The sequence below is a fragment of the Pinus tabuliformis genome, chromosome 5_2, assembly GCF_031772625.1.
Source record: "Pinus tabuliformis cultivar Carrire ecotype Pingquan chromosome 5_2, CPIR1, whole genome shotgun sequence".
Lineage (NCBI taxonomy): Eukaryota > Viridiplantae > Streptophyta > Pinopsida > Pinales > Pinaceae > Pinus > Pinus tabuliformis.
This window is the reverse complement of record NC_142306.1, coordinates 1,144,050,548-1,144,067,617: the sequence shown is the minus strand read 5'-3', so window position 1 is coordinate 1,144,067,617 and position 17,070 is coordinate 1,144,050,548. Positions and strand designations below refer to the sequence as shown.

The 17,070-nt window shown below is 36.0% G+C and overlaps 1 protein-coding gene across 1 annotated transcript; it reads right to left on the bottom strand.

The window, feature by feature from the left end:
- Positions 1-3,681: 3,681 nt before the first annotated feature.
- LOC149163224 (scarecrow-like protein 1) lies at positions 3,682-4,710 on the bottom strand. Its single transcript, XM_089435379.1, has one exon. It carries the CDS (start codon positions 4,708-4,710, stop codon positions 3,682-3,684), a length of 1,029 nt encoding a protein of 342 aa, XP_089291505.1.
- Between the last annotated feature and the right edge of the window lie 12,360 nt (positions 4,711-17,070).

Sequence of the window (17,070 nt, the reverse complement as noted above, 5' to 3'; positions counted from 1 at the left end):
TATTTGCATTTTCCTACCTACCTACCCTATCAGCTGCAAGCTCCACTTGTAGCTCAAGCAACATGATATTTCCAATAAAGCCAATCAATTGTCTTCTCTGATATTGGAGGCTCTTGACTGCATTCAACCTCAAAATAACCATGGTAGAGAGATGACCAAATCAACCCATAATATACTTGATCTTCATAATGCAAATGAAAATGAAAGACCGGAGTGCAAAGCTTGTCCATATATTCACTTATAGGATCAAAGAATACATGGTTATGTTGATGATCATCATAACATTCTACATCTTTAGACAGCTGATTCTCAACCACACAAGATTCTTTTGATATGCTATTGAACTGCTTTTCTGAATGCTGCCTACAAACAATGTAATTTTCCTCTTTCTTATGATCATTTATTGTTGTAAGCTGCTGAGAAGTTTGACATAAAAAACCAACCTTTTCCTCTGCCTGAGGGTCGTAAAAGCTATCTTCCAGTACTTCTTCTTGCTGTTTGCAATCAATTTCATATTCTTTATGATCAAAAGACTGACAAATCTGCTGCATCTTTTCATTCATGTCAAAGGATGAAACATGGTTTTCACAAATAAACCCCTGCTGATCTTCATGTTGCGTTTCATGAGATGTTATACTTTCTTCTTGGTGCTGAAATGCATTGTTATGAAGAGCCTCTAAAATTTCTTCATCCATAAATTCATCATCATCATAACAATCCTCCAAGTACTGAATAAGACTTAAAGAATGCCTACAGCAATCTTTAAGCAGCAATAAGGAAGGATAACATTCTTTATACATCTCATAGAATTCATCATGAAAACTAGCAAGCGAATATATTGAATTATTTTCCAAACTTTTATACCAAGACCATGCTTTTCCTTCTAAAGTGGTCATAAACATCTTCATGAGACAATCTTCAGGGAAATGAACGTTAAGACTGCGTACATGCATATGAAATCTAACCAAATGAAGAGCAGCATCATCTTTCTTTTCATCTTTGAATATTGGAAGATCCTCTAACCAATCAACCTTTGGCATAGGATTTGGAAAACCAGGGATATGAGACCGATTCATAGGAGCATACCTGGCATTCATTCTTGCAGTGGAACTCATTTTGAAACTTCATCAAGCTACTGATCTTCTAGCAGTGGAGTTACCTTCTAATTTGTTATTTGATGTGTGGAGTCGCCAAGGTAGTTTTGCAGCCTCAAAAAGATGTCTGAGCTTCTGCTACCTTCAGAAGTTCAACCATTGATTTCGGGAATGAATAATGTTCGACTCCCGACAGACGCACCAAAATGTTATCTCAAAATCAGGCCCTAGAAGGCTGCTGACCAGGAAGACTTCAAGTAACTATTTCAGACCTACTTTAGGTTGAGGCTTAGCCTCCTCAACCTGAGAAGGCTCTCTCTAGATGGGTTAATGATTTTGATTTAAAGTAAGATGGCTAACTCTTGTAGAATAACTATGACAAACATGACTGCTGGAAATACATTAAACAAGCATCCATTGGGCCTATGGAGTCAACAACACCTTAATAAACAATGATCTTGACTTTACATAGAAGTCAGGGCATTCAGCATTTGAATATTCAGAACATAACTCATAGGGAACCTTAGTTTATAAATGCATACAGGAAATCAGAGCATAATCAGTGAGTTCTGAGTGATTATACATCTATACAACTATAAAAACATTAAAGAAAGGATAAGATCACACATTCTGAACATAACAATCCTTCATGAATCCTGAGAAGTAAAGCCAAATTATATTACTGAAACTGTGTTTTTACATAAGCCAAATACAAGCTCTGATCATGAAATTTCCAACCCTCATTACATTGCTGTTTCAGCTATATATAGAGTGCTTATTTTAACTAATTCGAGCTCCCTCCTCCAGCATGAGGGGAGCTCGAAAACTACTTCTAATGACACCTATCAACCATTTAACTAACTAATAAATACAACAAAGTGCTGACTGGAGTTTTTTAAGAGTTCTAAATCTACTATGACTCTAACTCCATATTATATGCATGATGGCTTTAATTACAATGATCCTCGTTCTTTGACATCTGCTTCCCTTCTGGCGGTGGCTGTGATGGATGTTTAATGCTCCATGTTGACCTTGGATGCTGAATCTTCTTAACTGCCCAGAAATATAGGAGACTATCCTTGCTTCTCGGCTTTAGTTTTCCTCAAAACATTCGAATGCACATAAACATGTCCTTCAGCCTTTAATTACCTAAAATGTAGAGGACTGCCACGTTCTTGGTGCGTTGTAAGCTTTTCCTATGAACATGTGTGCAGGCAAAAGTTTATTGCAGGCAAACCGTTTGATATATCTTGAACTGTGATAAAGGGGCTTTACGACAAAAATTCAAAATTGGATTTGAATATTCAACCCTTTTAAGCATCCACCTGTCTTGATCTGATTGCCTGTTTACAGCTCCAGATGATGTCTTGCATACCTTTTAGATGTTTCCCTTTCAAAATTCCCGCTTATAATTCAAAACTGCTTGATTTGCGTTAAAATCATCACCTACAGCAGTTTCGTAGCGCGCTACGAAACTGCTGAGTTATTTAAAACAGCTTGTTCTCCTGCAGTGATTATTTGAGGAAAGGATCTTAGAGGTTCTTGGAGTATGCGAAAAGTCGCAATTGCAGTAAAAACTCAGCCTGGAGTAAACTCTATATGCATCAGTACACATGAGCCAAATGATATAACAGAAACTGCAAGCGGTGATAACCTTAGCAGAAAAATGGCTATAGCAGCATAATACATAAGCCCCCTTCTCCAAATGCGTTCTTTACCACGAGAAGCATCAACTTGAATCCATTCTATAACGACTTTAAATTCCCCTGAACTTGAAGTTTCAAAAAGAAAAACCTCTGTCGCCAGTGTCAAAAGGTTGAGGAGCTGATGCATTTCCTTAATTGCAACTCTGGGAACTGGTAATGTTCTCCCATCTCCCTAAGTGAAACAGAAAACTCAATAATAGTGGAACTCAGGGTGTTAAACAAATGATTAAGGAAAGACGCAAATAGCTTTTCATCCAATTAGAATTTTTTCCACAGTAAATCCTGAAAGAGATTTGACCAAGATTCTCCATGTTTTGATGTTCCACACCAAACATACATATATGCCACATGCATGCGGGTTTTCTTGGCATCTACTGATCCTCATTAATTTTCTTCAACTCCTTCATATTTTTTTGTTTCCACAGTGCTCCCATATAGGACCAGCTTCTGAGTTTGTGTAACGTCGGCACCGCCCTGATTTGTCCTCTATAAAAATGCTCAAACTGTGAGTTGTTTCCATTTGCTCCGAATTTAATCCCTAATATTATTGCTATGACAACCTGAGACACACACATCGGAACTCCTCCCTCCATCAAATCCAACCAATTGGCTTCATATAACTTAGGCCCAATCAAGAAGTTCAAATCAGTAATGCGCTCATCCTCTCGGACAAGTGTAGCTGTAAGCCCAAGTTTACAATGAGACTTTGTAATGCTAATGACTTTACGAAACATATGTGCTGGAACCATATGTACCTCATCCATGATAATAGGCATCCCCAATTTAAAGTGCTGCGTGCTCATTACCCTGCTCTGATGCATGTCACCAAAGGGTGTGTGCACGTTGATGTCGTTCAACCTCACTGCAGAAAACTAACTTTCCTATGCATATATCATATTCCCCAAACTTATCAAGAATCCATGCAGCATTACTCTATGCAACCTCATATCTAGTATATGAACCTTCTGCTCATCCTTGAAGGCTTCACAAATTTCACCATTGGCCACCATGCAACAAAATTTGAAATATGGGCAAACTTCAAATAACATTTGCATGGCAGATAAAGTATCAGTGCTTGGTGGCTCTTTACAATTCAAAGCTTTGTATATTCCGTTTCCTGAAGATTCTATTCGTGCAGCAAGACCCTCCACCATGTAAGCTGCAAGTCTTTCCCTTGGGTCTCCTTGAATTGAGACTGTCTCTCTCAATTTTGTGATTATATGTGATGCCATTCCTTCTTTACCTTCAAATATTGCAATTTCACATTGAACTAACAGCTGTTTGGAAGAGCTCCCTGTATGAACATTATCTTGCCGGTGACCAGTTGATGCATATGCTTCTTGTTGCAAAGAATTAGTTTGTGAAACAGAACATGAATCAGAGATATTTGCAACACTGGGATAATCTATGCTTCCATTAGAATAATCCTTCAAGGTTGTGCTCTCCATCAGAGAATGCATAGGGGAATCCTCATACAGGAGGTTTTCTATTGTGTCTGCCCATTCCCTTTCAATATATGTGCTTTGAGCGGGGTTAATGATACTTGCTTCATCAATATCACTAAAAAGTTCTCTCTCCAACTCTTGCAGCCATTGCCTGATGTATTCTGGATTTTCATCAAAGATACTACCATGTATAGCTCCTCTTTGGCAATCTGATGACGGAAAATTTAGGTAACCTGATGTATGTTCCCTTGTGAGATTTTCACTAGATGCAGATTTCTGGAGGGAAGCAGAACTCTGTACAATAAACATGCTAGGATATTGACCTCCACTGGATACCAGAACTTCGGCCAATGTAGCGGGATTATAGGAAAAACCTTGAGAATGAAACACAACAGTATTATTTGTATATTGATGATAAGATCCAGCACTGTGATATGTCGAGTCAGATATTCCCACAGAATCCATAGGAGACAGCTGTGAAATATTGGCTATGGATTCGAACAAATCCTCAATTTCGTAGCGCAGCCAGTGCAAAATATGAATTATGCGCTACAAAATCACCTAGACAATTTCAGCTTTGAAACGAGTTTGGACATATGATATCCATGTGAGATGTGAGACCAATGATAGTCTAAGACAGAGAATTGACCCCTTTACACATACCAACAATACTCTTAACAAGACTCCTATTCAAACTATTTAGACTCTAAAACCAGATGCAAAGACTAGACCCAAAATTGACACCAACCCTTTGACAAACAATTGAAATGAGGTGAACAATTTAAAATTTTTTTCTTGAGTGATAACAAGAACCAGGATGATTTTCCTTCTTAAATCTACCTAAGCTCGCTTCACCCTCCTTTTCACTAGTTTGCAGCTCCAAGCACCATCTTTCTGAGCTATTTGGCAATGAGGAATGAGGTTTAAACAATGCAAGAACTCGGTCGATTCATGACCGTTTCATGGGTGTACTGTGCACCTCTCGTTCATTGGTGTTATAGTGCGTGGTTGGTATGGCCGTCCTGTTTGACCAATCGCCTGACTGTGTCATGAGGATGGCCGAATCATCGTTTTATTTTGAATGGCATGTGCATAACCCTTGTACAGTGCACTGCCCAATGACAACCAGTTGCCATGCCATGGTGTTGACCCCGTACCTGTGTGCTGGCCGTTTGTCGTTTTAGTTATGTTATTTTATTCATTACTTACCCTTTGGCTGCGTTTAACATTATTGCCACCGTCGTGTGCTCCTCATGCGTGCAATGATATTCAGGCATCGTTTGTATTGCAATGAGTGTGTATGCAATTACCATTTGACAATACCCCGCCGCAATACTTATATGCACAGTCGTGCCATATGGTTTGCGCGCGGCCGTCCACCATTCCTTATATCATATGCGCCCTTCCTAAGTTTATACCATATGCCTTAACTTATGTCATATACCATATGCTTTATATCATATACCATATCCTTTAACTTTATATCATATGCGCTTTGGGTTATGATATATATATGACTATAGCGCATGCACACCATTTGGACTATGGCATATAGTTTGATATGGTATATATTTGCTTTGATTTCCATATAGCGCATGAGTTTTGTTTGTTTTGATTATATAGCACATCTTTATAATTTTAAAATGACCATCTTGGGTCATATTTAAAATTATCACCATCACTAATGCTTGAGTTGTATGTGCAGGTTGAAAAGTTGTCCCAGTTTGGTCTTTTTAAGCTCTTAAAGAAAAATACTTAGGGGTTAATGGGGTTAATGATCATGAAATAAATAGGGAATATGTATGGAAATGAAATGGAATATGATGTATAAGGGTTATAGGGTATGTATAGGGAATATAGGATATGATAATGAATATCCTCAGGTACTAATTTCAACTTAACAAAACTAAAAATTTCTAAGAAAAATTTTAATTTTTAAGCACAAAATGACTATACATATACACCCCTGGATGATGTCTGTACAAGTGGGTTGAAATCAATTGATCAGATGTTGTAGATGGATCAAAAGGTAAACTTTATTGCTGCTCCTTGTTCTTCATGCTCTGGTTCTTGAATTGTTGGTCAGGTCCCTCTGTAATGATTCTTTGTTTCAGGTCCCTCTGCACTGCTTACAGAATATGTACATGTTGTTTTGACATTGGCAGGTCTTTCAGGTCCCTCTGTTGACAATACAAGTTCCTTCTATACTTCAGCTTTCTAGCTAAAGATCTGATGCAAGTCTCCCCCTTGTTTAAGATGTGACTTGTCCTCAAGTCAATTGTTGGTGGAGAGTGCCTGTATTGAAATTGTGTGAGAACACTAGAACAAGAATAAGGAATTCATAGAGTCCAAGTTGCCCTAGTTTTCCCCTATGAATTCGTGTTTGCTAAGTGCCAGTTGCCTGGTTTTCACTAGCAAACAAATTATTTGTTTTTTTTTTTATATGTTTTTTTATGTTTTTTTTTTTTTTTATTATATATATATATATATATATATATATATATATATATTCAACTACAAGACTGGAAGATGGCTGAGCCTGGTGTGCCATGATTTCCAGTTCTGTATCGTCTATCAGTTGTTATGCTTCTTTACTGATAGGCCTATTATAAACTTTGAGCCTATGTCCATTCACTATAAATGAGGTGGAGTCCTGGTCGATTGTCCTGATCTTGACTGCTCCATTGTCAAAGATTTCGTCAATTTCATATGGGCCTAGCCAGTGTGTTGTGAACTTTGCTTTGAAGTCTTTGAATTTGGAGTCAAAAAGTAATGCCCAGTCTCCCTTGTGAAATGTCTTTGTTTTGATATATCTGTCGTGCCACTTCATTCTTTGTTGTTGCACCAATGTAGTATGCTCTATGGCTTGTTGACGATGCTCATCCAATTGATTCAGTTCCATGATCCGCTGCTGTTGTGCTTCTGTCAGGTCTAGTCCTAGTTCAGCTGCTAGTCTGTATGTTTGTATCTGAAACTCTATTGGCAATAAGGCCTCTTTTCCATATACTAACTGGTATGGAATAAAACCAGTTGTATTCTTCCATGTGATTCTGTAGGCCCATAGTGCATCTTTTAATTTTTTAGACCAATCTTTTCTATTTAGTTGTACTATTTTTGTCATGATATTTTCTAGGACATTTGTTGATTCAAACTACCCATTCGCTTGAGGATGATATGGTGTAGATTTCCTGTGTTTGATCTTGTACTTCTCTGTTAGATCTTGTACCAGCTTTGATGTAAACTGTGTTCCTTGATCTGTGACAATTTGTTTAGGTACTCCATATTTGACAAAGATTTATTCAAAAAGAAAGGTGACCATTGTATCTTCTGTTGCTCTGTTCACTGCTTTAACCTCTGCCCATTTGGTTACATAATCGGTACATACTAGGATGTACCTCTTTCCATTTGATGGTGGATTGATAGGTCCAACAAAGTCAAGTGCCCATTGCTCAAATGGTTCTATGAGGACCTGTGGCTTTAGCGGCATCTCATCTGATGTGATTGGTCTCCCTGTTCTCTAGCAACTGTCACATTGCATGACATATGCCTTAGAGTCTCTGAAGATGGATGGCCAGTAATAGCCCAGTTGCAACACCTTATATGCTGTTCGTTTGTCTGCAAAATGACCACCACATGGTTCATCATGACATGCTCTTAGAATGTCTAATATTTCATCTTCTCGCACACATTTTCTAATTATCAGATCTGAACCAGTATAAAATAAATCACCATTTACCCAACTATACCTAGAGCTTTCTCTAACAATTTTTCGTTTTTGCTTTTTAGAGAATTGAGTTGGAAACTTTCCAGAAGATAAATAGTTTGCAATGTCTGCAAACCATGGTGTTTTTACTGTGATGGCAAACAGGTGTTCATCTGGAAAGTTATCTATAACCGGATTTGGATCGTTGGGTGAATGTATGTGGGACAGAAAGTCAGCCACTTGATTTTCCTTGCCTGGCCGGTCTTGTATTGTGATATTAAATTCTTGCAATAACAGTAACCATCTTGTTATTCTTCCATTGGTGATGGGTTTATTCATCAAGTATTTGATTGCTGAATGATCTGTATGAATGAAAACTTGATATCCTATTATATAGTGTCTGAATTTGTTTACTGCATGTATAACAACTAACATTTCTTTCTCTGTGACTGTGTAGTTCAATTCTGCAGGTGTTAGATTCTTGCTTATAAAGTATATGGCATAATTGAACAAGTTTTCTTTCTGCCCAAGAGAGGCACCTATCGTGGTATCAGATGCATCAGTTGATATATGAAATGGCAAAGACCAGTTTGGCCCACGGAGAATGGGTGCAACTGATAATTTCTCTTTCAGAATTTGAAATGCATTTTGACAGTCATTTGTCTAGTGAAATTCAATATCTTTTGCTAATAGTTTGAACAGAGGTTGGGCTATTTTACTGAAGTTTTCAATGAATAGTATATAATAGCCTGCATAGCCTAAGAAACTTCTTACCTCTTTTTGTGTTTTAGGAGGCATTAAGTTAACTAGGACTTGGATTTTTGTTGGATCCACCTTAATTCCTGAAGCAGAAATATGGTGTCCCAGAACTATTCCTTCTGTCAACATCATATAGCATTTCTCATTGCTTAATGACAAATTTGTTTCAATGCATCATTTCAGAACTTTCTCAAGGTTATTTAGGCAATCATTATATGTGTTTCCATAAACTGTGAAGTCATCCATATAAACCTTTACACATTCATGAATTAGATCAGCAAATATTGCAAGCACTGCTTGTTGAAAAGTTGCAGGTGCATTGCATAAACCAAATGGCAAAACATTATATGCATAGGTTCCCCATGGGCAAGTGAATGTTGTCTTGTCTTGGTCTTCTATTGCTATTCTTATCTGGTTGTATCCGCTAAACCCATCCAAGAAGGAGAAAAATTTCTTTCCAGCTAATGAGTCTAACACTTGATCAATGAATGGTAGAGGAAAATGATCTTTTAGTGTAGCTTTGTATAGTTCCTGATAGTCCACACATACCCTCCACTTTCCATTTTTCTTTGGTACAATAACCAGTGGAGAAACCCATTGATTATCTGAAATAGGATAGATGAATCCAACATTTAACAATTTTTGCAGTTCCTCTTTTACTATTTCTTTCATCATGGGATTCATTCGTCTTTGAGGTTGTCTTACAGGTTTAAGTTGATCATCAATATATATGTGGTGGATACATGTGCTAGGATGGATTCCTTGCATGTCAGTATAATCCCAGGCAAAAGCTTTTGGATATTTATGTAATAATGCAATTACCTCTTGCTCTTGTGCTGATTGCAACTCGTTTCCAATGTTTAAATGTTTTCCAGGATATACCTCAATTGTTTTCATTGTTGGATTGGAGATTGTGTTTACAGGAAAGATGTCTATAAAAGATTTTCGCAAAGTTTGAACAGTACAAGTTTCCTGAAATCATTGATTCAAAAGGTTACTTGCAGCTTCATATTGGACTTCTCTAAGCTGCTCTGAAATACTTGGTTCTGAAATGAAAAGATCCATTAAGTCTTCATTCTCTTCTTCTTCTCTAAAATCAAAGAATTGATTTATACTTAAAACTGATTTAGTTTGCTGTTTTTCTTGACTTTCAAGCACTGATTCTAAAGAAGTTGATTGTGCAGGTGAATAAAGAGCAATGTGTTTCCTTTCATCTCCATGTGAAATAATCATGCTTCCTGATCTGCATCCTATGAAGGCATCAGCGGTAGCTAACCATGGTCTGCCTAAGATTAGAGGATGTCCTCCCAAATTTGTTTTTGGTTGCAAGATAAGGAAGTCAACAGGATACTCCCATGAATCCAAAGAGACTATGATATCTTCTAATATTCCTTCAGGAACAACTTTAGATCTATCTGCTAGTTCTAAGATTGTAGAGGTTGATCTAATGTTGTTTAAATGCAAAGTTTTCATTGTCTCCATTGTCATTACATTTATAGCTGCTCCCAAGTCTATTAATGTGTTTGGTATTGAGAAATTTTTATTGATATAGTAACCATAGGGATACCAGGATCAATATATTTCTCTACTATGGTTTGTGTAGACATGAGGCTTGCTAGTTTACCAATGACTTGGATTGCAGTAGGATCCTTCTTCTTTTTCCCTGATTTCTTAATGCACAATTCCTTTATTGTTTTAGCATATATTGGTATTTCTTTAATTTCCTTCAACAAAGGAATTTTTACATAAGCATTTTTTAACTCATCTAAAATATCAAATTCAGGAAGGGTTATTTCTTTTTGTTGTTCCACTAACCTTTCAGGATAAGGTGGTGTTTGTGTTGTAATGTTTGTTCCTTTCTGAATTTGTATCTCAGTTTGTGATGTTTCAGGTGATTCTCCTTGTTCAGTTGGTTCTTCTATGATTGGAGGAGAATCCTTTTTAAGCACTTTTCCAGACCTTAGATGGACATCATTAAGAGGAAGAATCGAATATGTGGGAAAACATGATGCTTCCTCTACAACGTATGCAGATTTGTCCACCTTATTATTCGGATTTGCCATTGGTTGGGCTGGTAATTGAGTTGGTCTAGGTTGATTTGTGGGTAGCTGTAACTTTTGTGGTTGGGTCAACAACGGTGGTGGATTCTGCTGTGGAAATGGGATGGATTGTGGATATGCAGAATGTTGTTGTTGAAATGGTATGGATTGTGAATATTGTGGATATGCAAATGGTTGTTGGTATTGTTGCTGGTATTGTTGTTGATACTGTTGAGGTGGCTGGTTTCCATAACCATATCCTCTCCAACCTTGTGCAGGTTGTTGTGAATATTATTGTGGAGGCCAAACTTGCCATGGCATTGGAGGGGTCCAAGGATTTTGAGGTGGATAGAGGTAATTTTTTTGAGGGAATTGTTGCTGATTTTGTTGAGGCATCCTAGGTTGCCATGGTCTTTGTGGTGCTACATAATAGAAACCTTCTATTCCTGGCACTTCTTCCATTGAGTTCATTTTTAATTCTTTCAATCTTAGACAATTTTCTGTGGAATGATTTTCTGTACAAAGACCACAAACCTGAACACTATCCAAAGGACATTCTCTCAATGGATGTTTCTTTCTACATTTGGAACAAAAGATTGCTAGAGCTTGTTCTTGTTCTTCTTTCTTCTTGTTTGCCTTTAGCACATCTACTTGTGTCCCTAATGTACTCAAGAGGTCTGTTTTGAAGTTTTCCAATAAGCTTCCTATTTTAGCTCTTGTTATCCCTCCTGCAGCTAACTTTGCTGCTTTTGAACTTGCTTCTCTTCTTCCTGTTTTTGGTCTTCCTCTAGAATATTTTTGACATAACTCAACAATTTCTTCGAATGGTAGGTTTGAAATGTCTCCTTTACCCATCACATTCAAAATGTCAAGGTATTCATCTCTTACACCCTTGAGAAAGATTGTTCGAATGGTTTCTTGATTTAGAGAGTGTTGTTTAGATTTTTGTAGATTATATGCAAATCTTTCCAACTATTCTTCTAAACTTTCATTTTCTTGTTGTGTCATTCTGAAAACATCTTCCTTTGAATCTCTAGATCTACAATAAGCTTGATATTTTTTAAGGAAGAATGATCTCATATCATCCTAAGAAGCTATTGTTTGTTCTCCTAAACCCATAAACCATTTCAAAGCTGCTGCTTTTAATGTTGCAGGGAAAAGATGAAGTTTATGAATGTCATCAGTGTATCCATATGTTCTACATAGAATATCAAATTCAAACATAAATGCATCAGGATCTTCCGTGGACATTCCATAAAAATTTGGCAATACAGAAGGTGGAATATTTTTCATTTTCACTTATTCTCCTAATATTGCACTTGTGTCTACTATTGGAAGGCCAAAGGTAGCCTCTTGATCATTACCATCTTCTTGTCTTTTCCGATCGTTTTCTATCTTTCTATCATTTTCTTGTTTTGCCTCCTCGTCTCTCTTTCTTCTCCATTCTCTTTGTTGTCTTTCATATTCAGCTCATTGTTCAGGAGTGAAAATAACAAATCCATGTCCCTCTTCTGCCATTGGTTGATTTGTTTCAATTTTGAGTGGAGTTTCAGGTTGTTGGAAGATAGGAGGATTTATGGATGGAAAGACAGGTTGTTTTCCTTTGATAATTTCTTTTTGTTTTCCAGAAATTGAAGATTGTTTTTGCTTTGCTTCCCAAGCTAATAAAGTTTGCCTCTCAATCAAAGTTAATCTTTGTCCAGTTCTTTGTTTTTCTGCCAATTCCTCAATTATTGGATTACCAGTAACTGGGGTGTTTGATGATCCTATCTCTATTTGTGGGGGGTTTTTAATAAATCTACCTTGAGGATCTCTATATCAAGGCATAAAGAAAAATAACTAAAAAGGGATGTAACTAATGTTTTTGTTGTTTTGAAATTTATCTTTCTATTGACTATGCTGATATTTGCCTCCCCGACAACGGCGCCAAAATGTTGAGCTAATTTGTGTACCTAAATTAACACAATTATTTCTTATCAATCTAGGTTGTTTATGCTTTGAGGCAAGTTCACTATATGTGAAGATCAGATGTAATCAAACCTTGAAAGATAAGTTATTCAAAAGCTGAAAGTAATACATCCTATAACTCTAATTCAATTAGTTTAAAAAGAGGAAAAACATTGAAATGGTTCTTGACTCAAGAAGTCCACTTTTGCCTCAATTACCACTTAATGAATCAAAGATTAAAATCAAGAACTTAAGATGGATAAATTATTAATGAAAGAAGCTCTTAAATTAAGAGAAACATAAGGTATTCCATCATAATTCATTCATCTCAATATCAAAATCTCAATAAGAAACTACTTGCATGCAAACAAAGGAAACTAGTTTTAATTCATCATTTTAGTAGAAGGGATGCTCAACTTGAACACTTGTTTTTCCAACTTGATAAAGTGATGAATAAGCTAAGAACTAATGAAATCAATCACTATGCATGAACCATAAAGCAATCTGAAATAAAGCTCTGAAAAACCAGTTCTACAATAACCAAATTACAAGGAAATAAAACTAGTTAACAAGGAAGTGTACTTAGCTTGGAATGGGGGCCCTCCACCCTTGCCTTGCACACTTGAGAGGTGATATAAGAAGCTTAAATTCATTCACACATCCATAGCATTTAACAGAAAAATAATAATAACACAAGTCTTCAAATTAACTCTTCAATCCCAAAGGTGTCACAGCATAAAAGTATAATAAGTCAATACATAAGCCATCAAAGTTTTGGCTTTAAATAAGAAGTCTCATGAAACAAACTGATCTATATTCACTCAAACAAACCCATATACTCTCATCCACCTATCTAAGTCGAATTCATTACTCCCATCCCAAGAAAGATGACCAATCCTATAGAATCTCAAAACTGCCCTATTTCTATGGGATTTCTGAATGACTAGTCATGATTGACTAGCACCAAATGGGCCTAATAAAGCTTGTTCTGTTCGAGCTAAGCATAGCTGGCTTAGTCCTAGTTCCCAAGCTGTCCATCCATGCATTCAATTAGTGCCCAAGTGTCCTGCAACCATATCAACCATAGAGCTATTACGGGAATTTCTGAATCTGCCAATTTTGCACTAAAAACCAAACTTTCATAAAAACTTTAGAAATTGAGAAATTAAAATTAAATACCTGAATGGATATCAAATATACATCAAAATGGGATAAATGAAGGGAAAATGGACGGGAAATAGATGGATTAGTAAGTTTCTTAGAGCAAAAATAAGATCAAAACTAAGGCCCAACAAACATGTTGATGGTTTTGGAATGTTCTGCTAATAGTAGGGGGTCTCCCCCATTTGAAGTCCCAATTAGGCCTCACACAGTTTGGGATAGGAGGCCCATCCAATTTATGGGACTGACTGCCATGATGTATGTGTGTTACTCTTAGATTTCAAATGTAGAGAAATAAATGTGAGACCACGTGTAAAATTTCTAAAGAATGAAGAAACAATCAATCCTCCATTGATAACTTGCATAACATAATACAAGAAAGTAACAACATAATAATGAGGAAGAGTATGCCTTAATAGAGAAGCAAATAGCTGAGACTTACTAAGACATATACAAGTAGGAAATTGTTATACCAATCGCAAATTAGTGTTGGGAAGATCAATTTCCCTTTTAATTTACAACAATTGATCTAGATCTCACAACAATCCGGGTAGGTTTTTTGTTCCAAGGCTATTACGCAAAGTAAATACAGTAATAGATGGAAAATAACACTCAATCCAATCATTGTAATGTCACTCTTAGCGATTAGAACACACTTGCAGTTACACTCCAATTCTCACTCAAACTTTCTGATAATAAAAAAACACGTTGTAGAATAAAACTCTATCACACAATCACGCTAATTCAAAGAAATAACACTCCAAGAAACCATCAAAACTCAAGAAATTTCTTAAACACCCATTTAAGAAAATAAAAAAAACAAAAGAGTTGTAATAGAAATCAAATAAACACCACACCAATGAAGGGATCAATACAGTTTCTATGTTGTTACAAAATAACAAATAATAGAATTTTGAAACTATTTGATACATGAACAAGGCTGTAACAGTAACAATAAATCACACATGACTCATAATTTAGATTAAATAAACAAACTGCTACAATACCTCTCTAATCCCCGATCTTTGCTAAGAAGGAGGGCCCTTCCTTCCTAGTAGGGGATAGTAAATTACATAGCACATAGGCTGCTCAAAAGAAAGTTATGAAGCCACAAATGGTAAGAGAATTGCGTTAATGAAAAGTTGAAGTATATAATTATTGTGCTGGTACTCCCTCCTCTATTCTCTTCTATGTGTGCCTCATGGGCAGAGAGTACATTATTTTATAATTACAAAATACATTCCTATTTTCGAAAGACAAGATCATCATGAGAATCTCTCAATTCTCATGTGATCTAAATCAAGAATATACAATAACTGTCTTTTAACAAATAAACCTAGTTGAAACCAAGTTGTAACAACTTGTCTAATATTATGATAAATTTTCAATTAAGAATCCTAACTATTTTAACAAGGCCAGTTGCGTTTTCCATAAATGTCTCCTTCGATGGTTAAATTGGCTCTGACCGAGTGTCTTCCCAAATTAGTATTCATTACTAAACATAAGAGAACAATGTGTCCACGATGAGTTCAATGCGTATCAATAGTGTCAATAAGGTCTTTGATCCATTCTTGGTGAGGCAAAACTGGGAGATATAATCATGTAACAACACCTCAACAAGCCACACACCCTATAACAACCCTTTGTCAATTTATTAATAAAATTGTCTAAAGTAGTTAGCTTCTATGTCAAATTACAAGCAAAACTAGATAATAAGGATGACATATAGAAAGGAAACATACTTTAGTTAATGATGACTATCATAGTGATAAGGTATGGCTACGAGAGTCAAAATGGTAAGAAAAGGTAAGTAAAATAGATATAAAAGGTGAAAATTCTACATCCCAGCATCTCCCCCCAATTTAAACATCTGCATGTCCTCATGCAGACTTCTGTAACAGGTTTACAACATGCTGTGAATGGAGCTTTGAAATATCATAAGCCCCTATTGTGTCTTCACTAGGATGTCTATTTCCTCAAGATATAAATAGATCCATTTCCCATAATTTATCCTTTACCTCATATGGATGTTGATACTTATAGAAAGGAAGTCAGATAAGTGGGAACCTGAATCTAAGCATGTACCGACCAAGCCCATGTATCTTGATGCATTCAACATATTGTATTCTGGAAAGTGCATGTACACAATTTTAAAAACAAAAGGGGTCCTCATTTCTCAGTTACTCCCTACAGGCTTCCCATATTGCCTTACTTCCTTCTCAATCATTCAGTCTCAGCCCCTTGATACTCTTAAGACAATGTGTTGGATCATAGACAAGGTATGCTTTTACCCTTACATTACTTGATAAATCGCTTACTTCTATGTATTTTTATTTATTCTTGGAAAGGATTTGGAAGAAAATATTGTGAAAGTTAGGTAAAATCAATCATGAGCATATTGCATATTTTTAGCACGAGAAGACTAACTTTTGATTGTTTTTATGTGCAGGAAATTAGAATTGGACAATTATTGTTCAGTTGATAGAATGACAACACCAAACTAGGAGAAAACCATTCCTTGGTTGTGCATGGTAGCGAAAGATATGAAAGAAAGTGCTAATTCGAAAAACATGAATCTGATCATTTAGCCACAAAATCTCGAGGATCTCTTGATCCTCAAGATTCACTTTCATCCATTAGTTTTCCATTAGACTATATGATTTTTATGGGTGAAAAGGATCGAGAGATATTGACTCTTACTCGTTATTGTATCTTTTCATTAAACATATCATATTTTGACATTATAGTAATTATCTAAATTTATTATTTCAATTAATGATAAATATAGAGATTCTCTCTTAATCTTATTCTGAGCTTTATCAGCAGTAACTTCTGGAGGCTTTAGGCCCAGTCGCTAGAATATTCGTTGCTCTTTTGTGTCATAATTATTTCCTTATTTTCTGCAAATATTTATTACTATTCTTTTATAGAATCGAGTTATTCTTTACAGTTTACATTTGCATTTGAATAGATCCTTAAACATTGCTACTTTAACATATTGAATAGGTGAAACTGCGTCACATCTAAATGTTGTTCTTTTAATGAATTGCATAGATTAAGCTGAGTGTTACAATTGGTTGATGTTCTTTCTGATTTATGCTAAAGATTGAAGTAGTTACTTGATGTTCTATTGTTGTAGTATTTCTTTCCATCTACTAGATCATATAATAGCCCATTAGATATGGTTTCTTTTAGTGCACATGCTTGAAATTCATT

Coding starts and splice junctions, on each gene's coding strand:
- LOC149163224 (XM_089435379.1), bottom strand. CDS start 4,710: ATGGATTCTGTGGGAATATCTGACTCGACATATCACAGTGCTGGATCT.